The 16619-nt window shown below is 40.9% G+C and overlaps 1 protein-coding gene across 1 annotated transcript; it reads right to left on the bottom strand.

Moving 5' to 3' along the window:
* Positions 1-4746: 4746 nt before the first annotated feature.
* st8sia1 (ST8 alpha-N-acetyl-neuraminide alpha-2,8-sialyltransferase 1) lies at positions 4747-15731 on the bottom strand. Its single transcript, XM_069671240.1, has 5 exons — positions 15002-15731; positions 13980-14124; positions 8424-8533; positions 6722-6814; positions 4747-6252 (listed from the first exon to the last, which is right to left on the bottom strand). Exons 1-5 carry the CDS (start codon positions 15178-15180, stop codon positions 5772-5774), a joined length of 1008 nt encoding a protein of 335 aa, XP_069527341.1. The 5' UTR covers positions 15181-15731; the 3' UTR covers positions 4747-5771.
* Positions 15732-16619: the final 888 nt, after the last annotated feature.

Genomic DNA, 16619 nt, shown 5'->3' with positions numbered 1-16619 from the left:
TTTAACATGCTCAGGCAGGGTTGATCACATTAGAGGACTCGAACGAGAAGAGGAGGTGACAGTTGACGTGGCACAAACAATAACGCCTCCATCAAGTTTGTTTCCTTCATCATTTTCTAACAAAAAAATCCATCAGTCAAGGCAAAAAAAGCACATTTACACCCATTTTTTAAAAATAACAAAGCTTGGCATAACATCAAATACTTAAATATGTAAGAAAGATGAGACCCGGGAACGATGACAACTGAGTCAAACAGTCTTTACAATTGATTATTTGCATTTGTTTTAACATAATTTACTGCATGACTATGCCAAAAATGTGTCAATTGTAAAGAATCACAGCATAGTGATACTTTAAATATTTATAACATATAAATGTTTGAATTAAAGTTTTTTAAAGCTGCTGCGTAGAATTGAAAGTGAAGAAGTTTGGCGCCCCCTGTGGTAGAATTAAAAAAGACAGCGATGTATCTCACTGGTCCTTTTCCTCTACCACTTTGACCCAAATTGACTGGAAATAATGGGCTGAAAGCAACAAATAGGCTGCACAAAAATTCAAAAATATTGTCTATGTTTTGCCTTTGTCGGCAAAACATTTTTTAAAAGATGCTTTAATCACATAAAAATCCTTTGCAGAGTGGCTACATTAAAACAAATGCTAGATTGTATTTGCTTTTACTGTTTGACCCACTTGATGTTTTTGTCATGTCACTGTGTAAGTGAAGACACAAGAGAGAATCTCTTACATCTCTACGTCAGAGACTCTGAACTGTGTTAAACCTGTACAAATGGTAGAAGAGGTCATCATGAGGTGAAAAAAGGCTACAGAGCTTCTAGTCACACAGTGGCAGGTTTTACAATGTAGTTCAGTGTCTTGCTAATGGACACTGAAGCCGCTTATATGGCTGCTTCAGGCATCAAACACGTGATCTTTTCATGACAAGACTCTAACCAATTGGACACCCTTCAGCCACACAAACTTTAGTTTGATAAATGGGACCAGTTGACAGGAGCAGCTAGAAAAATGGTTGATAAATACTGCCATTGTGTACCTTACATGATCAACTTTGTTCCACCACGTTCCACTTTTGCCTGACCTGAAGTTTTAACTCTAAAAAAGTCTGTGGCTTCTAAGAAATAGCGTGATGTTTTGGGAAACGATGCTACTTGCCTTATTTTCTCAGGTTAGATAACTGTCATATTTTTTTTGTCAAATATTGCAGTTAGCTTTGCTCAGCTTAGCCTGTTAGCTAAAACAGGGAAATAGCTAGCTGTACTTTTAGCTAACAGGACAACACGCGTCATTGGTGCTTACGCCGTACTCATATCTGGTTTTTAATGTGAATTCACAGTAAAAATCACAAATTTAACATTAAAAAATATGTGATAATTAGTGAGCTGCCCACTTAAGCTCTACTGCTGCTAGCTGTAGCTTCTAGTTAGCTTCGTGCCTCACTAGTGCCTACATAGTGCTGGTACCTTGGTTTTTATGTGAATTCAGAAAACACCCCACAATTATCGCTATAGGCTAGCTGCTTCCCCCATTTCAGTCTTCCTGTTAATCTCAGCTAACCTGTGCTAGCTTTAGCTTCAGATTTGAGTTAGCAAGCATTTCCAAAAACTATTCCAAAATGTTTGACACTTGCAATATTTAAAAAGACAGGGAAAACACAAGCATGTTTATGAAACTGCAGAGTACATTTTTGTGTGTTGATATTAAGTCTGTGATTTGAATGTAAAAAAACACACAAGATAGGCTTCCCTCATTGGTAATGCTGATGTTACGCTGGAACGATTGTTAGCTACGCAGGTTGTAGCAGGAAAAACACAGTGCCAAAGATACTCCAGATGTTTTCTGTAGTTTATTGGAGCCTGCTGAGCTCGGTGAATTCCACGGGTTGCTTTTGAAAAAGTACACTTTTAAAGAATGACAGGGGATCTAAACTAAATTGGTCAGTAACGCTAACTGTCCCATATTTACATGATTGATTCATCTCCCTTTTGGTAAGAAATCTAAGCTCTTCAATTTTTTTTACAACTCAGATTGGATGGAATGAGGGCATGAATCAGAACACAATGGAAATAGATACAAATCTGTGTACCAAAAGCACATACACATTAAAAATCATCATGCTTTCTTAAAATCCACACTACTTCACATCCCATTCATTCACAATACTGGGCAGGAGAGCAACAAATAAAAAGGTGCAAACAAGAAACATCACAATAAGTAAAGCAAATTGGTCAAAGTGTTCATCAAGTTCTCTTCTCCCGCAGAGCCACATGTGCATTTGGACTGGAAATTAGAACATCTTCCTTCGCTTCATTAACCTCGTCCAACATGTAGCTCTTTGAGCTAGTTTTACATGACATCAGGGGTCCCCCTCAAATATTGTCCACAAAGTTCAAACACGATCAGCATTAGAAATATCCCTCGTTTGAATGGTCGTTATGCCTTCACACATCTCAAAGGCACTGGACCTTACTCAGTTTAACAGACAAGGAGTGGAAAAAAGCATGACGCACTAACCTAACAGCATGTTTGGTACCTTGAGTCAGAGGAGTACTTTTGAAGGATTGTGATAACGCCCCATGCACTATCCATGCAGAGTCATCCTTTGTTGTGGCATTGACAATATGGCACAGTCACATTTATCACTCTTAAATAACATTTTAAAGAAACAACAGTTTCAAATCAAGTATCCTCAAGGCCTGCTAGTACCAAAAAGAAACCCAAAAATGTTGTCTGTCACGTTGAGCAAGTTATTTTTCACTTATGCAAGAAAAAACATAATAAAACACAATTTTAAAAAGGAGCACAGAACAGAGGCTCAGTTCTTCCTGTACAAAATGCAAAATGGTAACGCTGATAATGACATGAATAAATCACAATTTATTCAATAGGGTGTCGAGCGTTTAATGAAAAAAAGTCACTAATTCAGGCTATTAGTGACAGCGGCCATTCTCCTCTGATGTCACAGTCAGGGTGCAAAGCACAAAAGCTGATATTCTGTTTACAAAATCCCATAAACAGAGAAATCGGACAAGTTGTTATCATTTCACTTCTTCCCGATGTCTGAAAAGACAATGGAAAGTGAAAATGTTGAGGGACATCTGGCTATTTTTCAGGATAAAACATCATATATGATAACTCATTGGGTACTGACAGCTAAGTCACAACAGCTACGGTTAGCATTCAACAATTTCTTGCTAACATTAATGTAAAATTTTCATTTTATGCCTTTCCTCTTGTGAAAAATGTATAAACTTTAATTTTAGCTAGGACGTTGTTTAATGCTAATGAAGCTGTTGTATAACTATATTTCAAGTTACAACATATTTGATAACCCATTAGCTAACATTGGCATCATCTCCTAGCTAACATTTAACCAATTCCTAGCTAATATTACCGTTAGCTAGCTAACATTACTGTAAAATAGGATTTTATGCATTTCCTATTGTGAAACATTATTCAACCATATTGTTAGCTAGAAAATGTTTTAAGGCTAAAGTTAGCTGTTGTGTAATCATATTTAAAGATACAACATATTTGATAACCCATTAGCTACCATTAGACTACAGCTAGCAGCCAACATTTGCATTAGACTATTTCCTAGCTAACAATACATGTTCAGATCATTTTACACCATCAAACTGCCATGATAACTAGAAAGTGATTGAATGTTAATGATAGTTGTTGCCTTACAAGATACAACATATTTGATGACCCATTTACTACTACTAGACAAAACATCACATTTGCATTCAACTATATACTAGCTAACAAAACAATTTCCTATCATGTAAGATGAACAAAGGCATTAAATCGTTGTTAAAGGTGATGTTAGCTATCTATTGGTAATGTTAGCTAGGCAGTAATTGACTGCTAACATAAGCTGTGATGTGTTATCAAATGAGTTGTTTTAGCTTGAAATATGGCACAATGTCCCTCCATTAGGAAGCTAAGTTACAACAGCTAATTTGACAGCTGGTTTGAATTCAAGAAATTCCTAGCTAACAATACCGTTAGCTAACAAACACTACTGGTATTCAATTTAGATCACCATAGAGCCACTTCCTAGAATTTAATCTTTATCTCTTATTTTATTGTATATATAATGGACATATTTGACATTTTTCTTAGTTCTATTTATGCCATATATTACTCTATGCTTCTCTGTGTCAGAGCAACTGTAATGCCTGAATTTGCCCCATGGGATTAATAAAGTATTTCTGATTCTGTAAGCTAGGATTTTATTAATATCCTATTGTGTAACACTATCAAACTCTCAAGTTAGCTAGGAAGTGGTTGAATGCTAACGTTACCTCTATCAAATATGATTAAACTTTCTTTGCTCCAGTTTTTTGCTCTCCATTGTCGTTTAAGTTGTTCATTTAGGAAGCACTGAAATGATAACCACATGTCAAATTCCCTTTCTTTAAATGACTCAGGAAGACAACAATATAACATCAGTTGAATTCCCAACCCGAGCAAGACTTTAGAGGAGAATGGCTGCCGTCTTAATATAGTGAATTAAGATCCAACTTTGTGACATCAAGTCCTGAAGTGTTTTTTTCTGTCAGTATCTCTTTAGTATCCTCTGAGAACACACGGACAGTGTGAGAGTGTGTATCAAAGAGACCACTGTTCCCTTGGCCTGGCACTTGGCAAGTATAGAACAGTTACTAAGAGATGACTTTGTCACTGCAAACTCAACCGACGTGACTCAAGCTGTTTTTGACCGAAGGAGCCTGAATGTGACTGAAACGTACCACACAGTCAGCCTGCGAGGTACCCGTGTGTGAGGTTTTTCTTGCAATGAATTCTGATTTTACATGTCAATAACGCTTTCTCCCTTCTCTTTATGGCATATGATGAACCTTAACAAGAATTCACATTGATACCAAAAGTCACATTTGGCAAACAAAAACAACACATGAACGCCGGGGAGTTCTCATGTTCCCTTTTCAGTGAAGGGCTTAAAAATGCAACTTGGCTAAACATTCGACGGTATATAGTACTTAAGACGCCGTTTCTAAAGGTTCCTGCTTTTGACTAAAGCTCTATTTGGCACCAGAGAATGCCAATCAAGTGCTTGGTTGGTTGAAGAAAAGCAGAGTGAAATCCTTTCACACACACACCAGGCAGCTTTCACTCTGTCTCCCCCCTGCCTGTCTTTTCTTCCCTCCATTAAATGTCCTATTCAAGCTACGAGGTACCAGGACACCACTAGCTCTCCCTTCTTCCTTGCTTTTCGCCAGTCTTTCAGGGCTCGTTTTATCACCCCCCCCCCCCGTCCCCTTCTCCTCCTTCTGTCTCTGATTAACAAAGACCCGGAGGGGGAGGGGGGTTTGGTCCAGCTGCCCCATATGTCAGTCAGATACAGTAGTCAGCATACAAAAAAGAATCCGAGCTCGCACACTTTCACCTTTTCTAGTCCCAGCTGAGGCTACTCATAAACAAACACACGTCCATGCACACACAAATTTACGAAACAAAAGGAGGAGATATGGCGTGTTTTGGAAATGTATGAATATTTTATATGTGTGTGTGTGTGTGTGTGTGTGTGTATGGCTGCATATGTCCCTGATGCTGCTGGTCTGTGTGGAGGACATTCTCATGGAAATTAGGGATTATCTGCGGGGGGACAGTAGGAGTGTGAATGGACACAGATGCAGTGCCAAAAGATCCAGAGAGGAAATGTGTGCGCCCACTTCAGTCACAACTTCCCTGCAGCCCACTAAATTCCAACTGACTCCTCAAAGCAGCTCTAACTCCCTCCTTCCTGCGGGGGGCAGCGTCCCACTCTAATACGCAGCGTGCCGCTTTTGTGCAGTTGCCAGAGCTGGACGAACTCCTCTGGCATGGCGTGGAACCACTTATAGGGCAGGATGTTGTCGTAGTAGTGGTGGCTGACCGGCTGCTCGTCCAGGCCGACGGAAAAGGGCCAGAAGCCGTAGGCCGTCACTTCCTCGCACAGCCCCAGGGCCAGGCTGACCAGGAAGAGCCCCGTGGAGAGGCGCTTGGCGTGGACGCCACGGCCTTTCCAGAATTTGCCCACTGTGCGCAGGAATTCAGGATTGGCAAAGAGCATGGTGAGGTCGGAGGAGGTGTCCGCCAGGGCGTAATACGCCCGCAGTGACGGGTCGGTGCCGGGCTTCATGGAGAACGCCGGCATGTAGATGTAGCTGGAGCCGTAGACCTTCATACTGTCCACGAAGGCTTTTCTCGACCACAGGAGGTTCTGAAATCTGAGAGTAAGAAAAAGAAGAGGTGTGAATTACTGTTAATGTCAGTGAGTCATCTGTTGAGCTGTCTGCTCCCTCTTCCTCCTCGTCTCTCTAAAAAGGAAATAAGCTTCCTCTGTTGTCACATGTAACACTACAGGAAAAGGTCACTGCTGGTAAACTGATTTAAAGGCAATTGTTTTAAGATGGACTAATTTCAACCTTCAACAGATGGCACTCACTTCCTGATGATCTCACCTATTACCAAACCCTCAGCCCTTTCAAATCTAATTTAAAAACGGCTCCTGTGGTTGTGATTGATTGTTTTTCCTACTGCACTTCATGAATGCCACCCTGAAAGACCTCTGTGTGCTTTAATGTCAAACCATTCTTTAGATTTACGTCCTCTGGTCTTTAGTCATTAACTGTGTCCAAGTGATAAATATACATGGGTTAGTTAGACCACAGCCTTGCTCTAACACGAGCTGATTACCTTTTCTCTATGATGCTGGGGTTGGCTGTAACCAGATGAGTCCTGGTTCCCACATCCTCCACGTATTCCTTTGAAAGTGGCGGGAGGTTACACCTAAATGAGGAAATCAGACACAAGACAAAATAACATTTCACATAGTCCACATACACATAATGTACCGAACTATGATTTATATCTTATTCATTCAAGTTGTAATCTCGAAGATCTCAGTTTCGTTCTCTTTGGCGGCACGGTTGGCTCCGGTTGTAACTCTTGATTTTCCTCGCTGACGGTCGCTTTCCTTGTTAGACTGTTTGCCTTCATCTGAGCGTTGAATTTGTTTTTTTTCTTTGGATTTTCACTTATTTTTGAAGTTGTATCTGTAGTCATCGATCTTTTCTTTGTTTGTTCAGCCCTAGTAGATTACTGTTTACTCGCAGCACTTGCAGAGACCAGAAAAGCAGCCGCTTAGCTCCGCCTACTCTCTCTGGCAGACCAACCGCTGCTGGGTGTCTCTCACAAAGATGACCTCAGCTTCAGTAATAATCCTTTTAACATTAACATTCACACTAACCGGCACAATTTAGTAACCAGTTTGCAAGATAAAGCCTGCTTTGCATCCAAGCAAGTTCCAACTTTGGTTTCTACTATACCTTCAGGGTCACTCCCTGGCTTATTTTACTACACACCCAGTTCCATTTGCTTAGCAATCTCCATTCATTCAAATCTTTTTGCCTGAAGAAGCTAGCTGGACGACTTGTTCTGTAAACATTTCACTCTTCCAAACACCCGTGACCCCAAAACTAAAGTCTTAATTCAGACGTACAGTGCCTAATAGCTGCTGGGTTAGGTCACTCAAACTCAATACATCCCTATATCCATCATCCTGTTGCACTGGGGGAGGTGAGGATAACATCCTGCGCATATATTTACGCAGGAAAAAGGGGATTTCCAGTTGTTTCCAGTTGATCTGAACTGCATCTGAACTGTGGGAGGAACCCAGAGCACAGGAGGGGAAAACCCACGCTGATCTACAGCGAAGTTTATCATCCATCCAATATACAGAAAAACGTATATTCATTTTATTCAGACGCTGTTATTTAACGTATCTAGCTTTTTTACTGGTGGTATTGCGCTATTCTTCTATAACCACTGTGAGATTGCATGCATGTGTCCTTGTGCTCGGGGTTTAATCACCTACAGATTCCACATTACTTGTTTTGCTTCCACTCTGAAGTAGCTGACACCTCCTCATAGAGAATTTCAGCTTCATCAGAGATAGTTTCTTCTTCAATCCAAACCAATACAAATGCATCGGTTTGATTAATAAATCGAAACCTTTATCTGGTATGTAAATGACTCTCCTTGTGTGAACTCTAAGTCTCCTCACCTGTTTTCTCCAGTGTTTTGTTTGCTTTAACGAGTGAAGCGAAATCATTTATTGCTCTCCTGTTTGTGTACCACCAGATGGTTCCAATCTGCTTTATGCCTTTTCGCTCATCCTCCATTATCTTTTCCTATTTTGCTTTCTAATGCCGAACATCTTTTCTCTCTTGTGCCCTCACTGTGACCCATTTTTCTGTCTGCATTTCTCTCTTGGCTACAATCGACACCGGCTCTCATTATCACTGATGGCTCATGATGTTTGGCTGCTCTCTCGGGCACGGAAGATATTCATTTGGAGGAGTGGTGAGAAAGCACCGCAGAGTCCCTCGTTTCTCACCGCATGATGAAGTCGGCCTGGTCGATGTCCCGTCCACATTTGCTGTGCCGGAGAATGCCGCCGTTGCCCACCACCGCACACTTCTTCAGGGGCAGCTGCAGAGGGTTGTCCTGGGCAGAAGGAAAGGTGCAGCTCGGTTAGTGTACACACAGACGCAACCATCTGGTCATGAACACAGACACATGCACAGAAACAAATATTTATTTTCTCTCAACTTAGATCCCCAAATGAAGGCAGGAGCATGAGTCACCCTGTGCTCAGCGAAGTGACCTCGACATACTGCTAATTTCCCCTCACAGCCTCGTGTGCTGATGGACACACTAGCATATGAAGTAAGGAGCAAGTCGAGGTCATCAAAGATCATCTATTGACCAGCAGGCTTTCAGCTCAGTATTTAACTATTTATCCTGTACTTTTAACTAAAGCTAAGTTTTACAGCTGCTTCAAATACTTTAAGATAATTTATTGAACTAATTTTTCAAGTATTAGCAAACATTTATCAAATACATTTCTGTTGTTTAGCTAACTATGTCAACGGGTTATACATTATTTTTCATTAACTATTTGATCTATTACTTCGAGCTAGCTATTTCAATCACTTACCCATAACTTTTAGCCCTTACTCATTACACAGCTATTTTAACTGTTGTAACATTCATAACTTTTGGCTAACTATTTAACCAATTTATCCATTACCTTACACTAACTATTAGTTTATCCTTCTAGCTAACTATTTTAGCTATTTATCCATTACTTTAAGCTAACTATTAAAACTGTTCAGCCATTATTTTAATGGCAGTTAGCCACTACTTTTGGCTAACAATTTTATCCTTCACTTCTAGCTTACTATGTCAACCACATATCCATTACTTTATGCCAACTATGTCACTGGTTCAATAGATTAATAGCTATTTCAACTGTTGATGCACTTTTGGCTGGCTAGTTTAACCATCATTACCTTTTGCTAACTGTTTCACCTGTTTTTCGCTACCTTCAGCTTACTTATTTCAGTTGTTAAACCATTACTCTAAGCTAAGTATTTCAGCCATTCTAACCTTTACTTTTGGCTAACTATTGTATCCTTCACTTCTAGCTTACTATTTCAACCACTTTGTCACTGGTTTAATAGATTGAATAGCTATTTCAACTGTTAATTCATTACTTTAAGCTAAGTATTTCAACCATTTAGTCATTACTTTTAGAAAGCAGTTTCAACTGTTTATCGGGTACTTTAAGCTAACATTTGGATACAATACTTCTGGCTAACCTTTTCAACCATTGATTTATTAATTTAGCCAGCTATCTCACCAATTTATCCATTACTTTAAGCTATTTAAATTGTTGAACCAGTAATTTTGCTAACCAACTAGATATTTCAACTATTTAGCCGTCACTTTTAGCTAACTATTTCAATCATTTAGCCATTACTTTTAGCTAACTTTATCAACCATTTAGCCGTTAATTTTACCTAACTATTTCAACCGTTTAGCTGTTACTTTTAGCTTACTATTTCAACCATTTAGCTGTTACTTTTACCTACATTTTTCAATCATTTAGCCATTACGTTTAGCCAACAGTTTCAACTGTTTATGTACTTTATTATTAACTTTTAGCTAACTATTTGATCCATTTCTTCTCACAAACTATTCCAAAGTACTACTACTAGTAGTATTTGAACAATCATTTATGGTCTTTTCTCCATTTCTTTAAGCTAACTGGGCTGTTTAAAATTACTTTAGCTATCTTTTTCATCCATTTATCTATTGCCTTTAGCTTACTGTTCAGACCTCTCTGCTAGCTCGCTGATCGTTTTTACTCTCAATAGTCACACACTGCTGAAGTGTTAATGTATGGGCCAGGACAGCTAAAAATATGTGGATTTCTTTTATTATATTGATTCAAATTAGTTGAGCTATTCCCTGGTAGTGAATTACTGCCCAATCAACATCTAAATAAAGGCCTGGCATAGGACAGTATTACAGCTGTTTCTGAGACCACTGAAATACCATGGTTCAAGAGGCAAGAGCCAAAAATGTCCTTTCTCTATGCCTTGGCTGTATTTAAGTCAGAGGCATGGATTAAGCGAGTCGGCGGAAACAATTGTGCCCATTATTCCCCTTTGAGTGCACAAAATTGGGAATACACACACACACAACTTGCCTCAGGGTCTCTTTTAGAGCGTGACAGAGTTGAGTCAGAGGACAATACCCTGCTAACAGCACATTAAGCAGGGGAGGGGTACCAGCGGGCCGGACTAAGACTTAAGAGGGGGACAGTTATTACAGTAGCATGTGGTCCAGCTATTTCTGGAGAGGTATTAATCCAAGTCATTGACTGTTATCTTGAACGGTTTTGGTTTGGTTTACTATAATGTAGGGCAGCATTTAACATTTTAATTTCAGACTAATATCTATATTTTTCTTTCAATTCTTTCAATATTTGAAATGATACCCTATAAAAAGTCTGACAAACACCCTTGAGCCAAAATATATTCAAGTTCCTGTGAAGCAGAGAAAAGCTGCTAATCTCACATTTGAGAAGCTGGAACCAGCTACTGTTTTAATTACTGTTTGGTTTTTCCATGTGTGCGTAATAATGGGATTTTTTTATTTATTTAACTCACATCACCATTTCTGTTGAACGGGACAACAGAAAGGAAAAGAAAGTGAAGTGAACATCAAAAAAATGAAGAGATCACACAAATGTACTGTACAGTCCAGTGAACTGTACGTATGGATGCACTGTTCGAGCCACTGAACTAACCAGCAATTAACCGTCAAAGCCCAAATTGGCACATTCCCTGGCACAAGCTCAGATACTGTAGCTGCTGCCAGCTTAGTGTAGAGAGGCTGCTTCTGTCCAAACCTGCAATCACAGCACTGGTAATTGAGAAGGCAGAGAATAAGAGTGTGTGTGTGAAAGAGCTTATACTTCGTCCATCCCACCTAAACACTGGTTACCGTCCATCTGCAAAACACATATAACTGGCTTGTAGAGGAAGTGCAACCCTGCCACTAGAAAAAGGCAATGTGAGAGTTGGATGGAGCCTTACACAAGCAAAAAATGTTACAATTTAGGTGTAAAATTGTCCCAGTGAAACATAGTGATGGATTTAACCGTTACTTTTACCTAACTATTAAAACCATTTAGCCGCTACTTTTAGCTAACTATTTCAACCGTTTAGCCGCTACTTTTAGCTAACCATTTCAACCGTTTAGCTGTTACTTTTAGCTGACTATTTCAACCATTTAGCTGTTACTTTTAGCTAACTATTTCAACCGTTTAGCCGTTACTTTAAGCTAACTATTTCAACCGTTTAGCCGTTACTTTAAGCTAACTATTTCAACCGTTTAGCTGTTACTTTTAGCTTACTATTTCAACCGTTTAGCCGTTACTTTTAGCTAACTACTTCAACCGTTTAGCTGTTACTTTTAGCTTACTATTTCAACCATTTAGCTGTTACTTTTACCTAACTAAAAATAACCATCAGTAATGTCCCAGTGAGACATAGTGATGGATGTTATATGTAATGATGAGCAGAGGAAATTCAAGAGCTAAACGAAACACACCCAATCTGTGTGTGAACAAGGAATAGTTTGTCCTTGTCCTTGTCTTTCCATTAAGAAAATAATAATGAGACTCAGATAATAAAAGTCAGCAAGAGCTTTTTCTATTCATCAAATGCGGTGGTGGTGTATTTAAATATCACTTGTAAATAGTATATAGCAACATTAATTAGGGATGTAATCATTTTCATTAACAAAAATTAGTGTGTAGATTATTTTTCCTATTAATCAATTGAAGATATTTGACATTAAAATAACATAAAAAGGAGCGCTGGTTTAGCTCAGTTGGTAGAGCAGCCCCATGTACAGAGGCTACAGTCCTCAACGCACTGATTGCAGGTTCAACGCCCAGTCTGTTGATCACTTGGTGCATTTCACCCCCCACTCTCTACTCCCCACATTTCCTGTCTCTCTTCAGCTGTCCTATCCAACAAAGGCAAAAAGTCAACTAAATTCTAGTTCACAACACCAGTGGGATGTCTACAAATCATATTTGTCCAACCAACAACCCCAAATCCAAAAGTTATGTTGTTTCCATCAAAAAAGAAAGAAAGAAAAGTTGCAAATCGGGGCACCAGCTTAGCTCAGCAGTTAAATCGCACGTCCCATATACAGAGGCTACAGTCCTCGTTGCAGCATCCCCGGGTTTGACTCCCACCTTCGGCCCTTTGTTGCGTGTCATCCCCACTCTCTTCCCCCGTCTCCAACACCATCAACTGTCCTCACACTCTCTCTCAATAAAGTCATAAAAGACCAAAAAAAAAAGAAAAGAGAAGTTGCAAGGCTTTGTAGAAGCTGAAGCCAGCAAATCTTTGGCACTGCTGTTTAAAAAACGACCCAAATTATTCATTTAAATTGTCGCAGACCCGATGAATTCTGAGTTTACAGCACAAACATGAATAAAACAAAGTGTAAATTCTACTAAACGCACTTTACCTACTGCCGTATATTACCGCACACACAAACCCACACTGTGGTTCAGCTCGGCCTCTCTCCCTCCCTTCATATTCTCATTTCTTCATTTATTCACCCTCACCTCCCCCCATCCCTCATGAATGAACATGCACAGCTCGCGCCTGCAAATTAGGGTCAGATATTCATCGCATTTACCGGCCGGGATATTAGACTGCAGATCAGCGGCATCAGTAATGGGGATCCAATCTTGATTATTAGCGAGATGCGCTGCCCCTGGATACAAAAACCACAGCAACAGCTCTCAAAGCGGAGTTTCTCGTTTTGTCCTGTTTCCAGGCACAAAAACACACACCCTCAACCACACACGGGCATGGAACCATGTAAAAATAGTCCCACAGACCTTATCTGGAGACAGATACACATGCACAGAGGCATAAATACACAGTGTAGGTTTATGTTAGCACGATGCTACATTCTCTCCGTGGAGAGGAAAGGGAAGGAGAAACTTGAAGCACATCCTCCCTTTTCACTCATTTTAAACGCTTCTATCTTAGATGGTGGAAAATAACACAACAGGATATGTCCTCTTCTACTTCTTCTATTACAATCACATTTCCTGTCTCTATAAAAACCCTGATTTTTACAGCCCTAACATGACTTAAAGTTAAAGTGAAAGCCAGAGGAACATGTCATACCTCACATTCTTTATGTTTGCATCTTTTCTTAAGGTGTCTTAATACTCTAACAGGCTCTTTCTTTCACATCTCCACATATTAGTATTGACTTTCCTCTCATTGGAGCATACACTACTATTAATCTTTCTCTTTCACAGTGTCTGCCTCCTCCCTAGTCTCCTCCCCACCTCTATTATGGATCACCAGGATCCATGTTAAAACCCCCAGCTTCATTGCAACAGCGTCATATTTCGCTGAGTGGGAGAAAAATCGTTTTCAATTACTTGGTTTCTGTTGCTTTTCAGCTGCATCTCTCAGTGTCAAAAGTCAACGTTAAGACTAACAAAATAAAAGCTCTGCATGTGGTGAAAACTTCCTGTGCTACTGCACCGTCTCCGTACCTGCACAAAGAGCGGGTAGGTCTCATTGTTGACGGTGTGCGAGTGGTAGAACTCGCCGTCGTACCACAGGACCTTTCCCATCGGAGAGTTCTCCTTGGTCACCGCGAACATCCTCCTCGGATCGCAGCACTCCGTCAGCAACTTCCTGTTCAGGGAAGATGCAAGGTGATAAGATGTCAGGTGAGGTCTGGACAGATTGACACAAATTGGATTAAGCAGGGCAGCTGGGTATCTGATAAAAGACAGGGGACAATAATTGCGCAACTTTTTGGCATAAGCATGACAGGAAAAAGAACTGCTGTGTAAGATCAAGAGCTGGAAATGATTGAAAATTTAAGGCTATGCACATGAATTCAAGCATTCTATAACAGGTATATGAAATAGGCGGTTCATCCTCAGCTTTCCCCACTCTCTACTGTTAAATCATAAGAATCCACTGGACCAAATAGAGGTCTTTTAAAGCTGTATGACATTAAAACCAAAGCTCCTGCGGGCCCTGTCCACCGCTCTGCAGGTGTCACCTTCCCTGATGATCCTAATCGGCTTTGCCTCGGAGAGTTGTCAGCACATTTTTTGCAACCAGAAAAACAGTGTCGCTGAGTGTTTAAGTGGATATTTTGCAACATATTGGCAGATTTAAGACTTTAAGAAGTGTTATTGATGCATTACTAATATTTTGAAGGATTTCGCCACTCTATTATGGCATATGGCCTTATGGGAAAGGACCTCAATACAGACAAAGGAGGTCACAGGCACTCTAATATGACAATTGGTCCCAAGAACCCTTAATGATGTTTGCTGCTTAACATAACTGTATCATTCTCTTTTAGAGCGCTCTCAAATGTGTGCAAGGTAAAATAAACACAAACAATAAAAGATGTTTGCACAATTTCTTCTTGCATTCTGTAATTTACTGCCCCTTTGTGCCCCAGGAACCTACAGCAACCCCCTTAAGGGCAGCTGGGGGCACCGGGCCGCACTTTGGAAAATCAATGCACAGAAATGTGATCCCTGAGACGAACCTGTACAAATCGATGCCGGTCTGGTTCTTCTGCCATGCCTCCCCCTGCCTCAGCACCTCCTCCACTATTTCTTTATCGCGTGGGAGTCTGTAGCCTGGGAATATGTAGAACCAGCAGAGCACCAGCACGCACAGAGCGGCCCACGCCGACAGCTTGCCCCGGTAGCATCGCCCCAACATCTTTCCCCCCCTCTTCTCTGTTGTTCAAAACAACCGGTGCATGCACATCGAAGCAGGTGCAGGAAAACGCAGGCTCGGTTCAAAGCTGGGGTCTCCGTCCGCTGCGACCCCGAGTCTCATCCCGCAGACAGGGTGGAGTATGAATGGAGCTGCTGGGTTGTCTGTTACCCGGTTGTTCGGCTCAAGCATCGGTATGGAAATCCTGTTTTGTGCAGCAGAAGCGTGTGTCCCTGCAGCGGGCGGCTCACACTCGGTTGCGGGCTTGTGGTGCAGTGTGTCGGGCTCTGCAGGAATCCGCCGCTCTGCTGTCGGTGCATCACCACCATCATTACAGCCTGCGGATTGAGAGGAATCATGCGGGGCCCCCTCCCCTCCCTTCCCCGCCCGGTGTCCCGATGTATCCCAATCCTAAAGGGGTGTCCGTGTGTGACCACCTGGATCTTCTTTCTCCCGCCCAAAGCGTCCTCTCCTCGGGCCTCCGCTGAGCAAGTCCCGCTGCTGGCTCTGCGATGTAAGTGAACCGGGCCAGTCCAATTCAGTCTCCCTCCACCTCCCCCTCCTCCTCCTGTCAACACCCCCCTCACGAGACAAAGTGCTTCTTGTGCTGCTGGAGGCGCGTGAAGCTCGCGAGGAACAGCATGGGAGAGAACGGAAGTCATCCTTTAAAATAACAGCGGAAGGCAACTAACCGTTAGCTGAGCCCGATAGTTACGGTTGCTACGCCTTTCGAGGTTTACATTTGAGCACAACGTAATTACAATTTACAATGATACTGCGATTAACCTCTCACATTTTTTAAAATAATGGGTCCTCAATTTCCCACTTAGGTAATTATAAAAAGGACAACTTCTCATTTACAGCCGATGACCCTGAATTCCATCTGCTTAAATGACGACTGTTGCTAGCACAAATTACCAGCTGTAGTTAGTTGGCAAAAGCTAAGGTAAAATGTAAAAATAAAACTCTGGCTGTGACTTAGATAAATAATAAACTATTTCATTATCTACAACTCCTTGAAGTTAACACATTTATACCATTTGGACATTTTAGAAATCTGCGTTTAAACCTCCCAACCTCTATGTGTAATTGTTTGTGTGTTTATTTTATTTTGTCCAATTGTACTTATCAACTTAATTATTTTAGTACATTTGAGGATTTATCTTACACCTGTATTGTGTATGTAGGCTACTTTTCTTTTCATGGTTCATGACTCCTGCATGTTTTGTGTGTACAAAACAAGCCCTAATGCAGCCATTACATTTTCAATTGGGCTGGTTAAAATTTGGCATGTTGACAAGTAACTGAAGCATTTGAAACTGTGTTTGTTGTTGTTTATTTTTTACTTGCTCTAATGCATGTGATTGTTTTATGTAGGCCCCACTAGAGTAACGAACAGATCTACTGGGCAGCGGCCCAGGAGTCCAATGGGGGAGGTGCCC

The sequence above is a fragment of the Semicossyphus pulcher genome, unplaced genomic scaffold, assembly GCF_022749685.1.
Source record: "Semicossyphus pulcher isolate SPU_LCO1_2020_fin unplaced genomic scaffold, fSemPul1.0.p SCAF_20, whole genome shotgun sequence".
Lineage (NCBI taxonomy): Eukaryota > Metazoa > Chordata > Actinopteri > Labriformes > Labridae > Semicossyphus > Semicossyphus pulcher.
The sequence above is the reverse complement of the archived record's forward strand: the minus strand, read 5'-3'. Positions and strand labels throughout refer to the sequence as shown.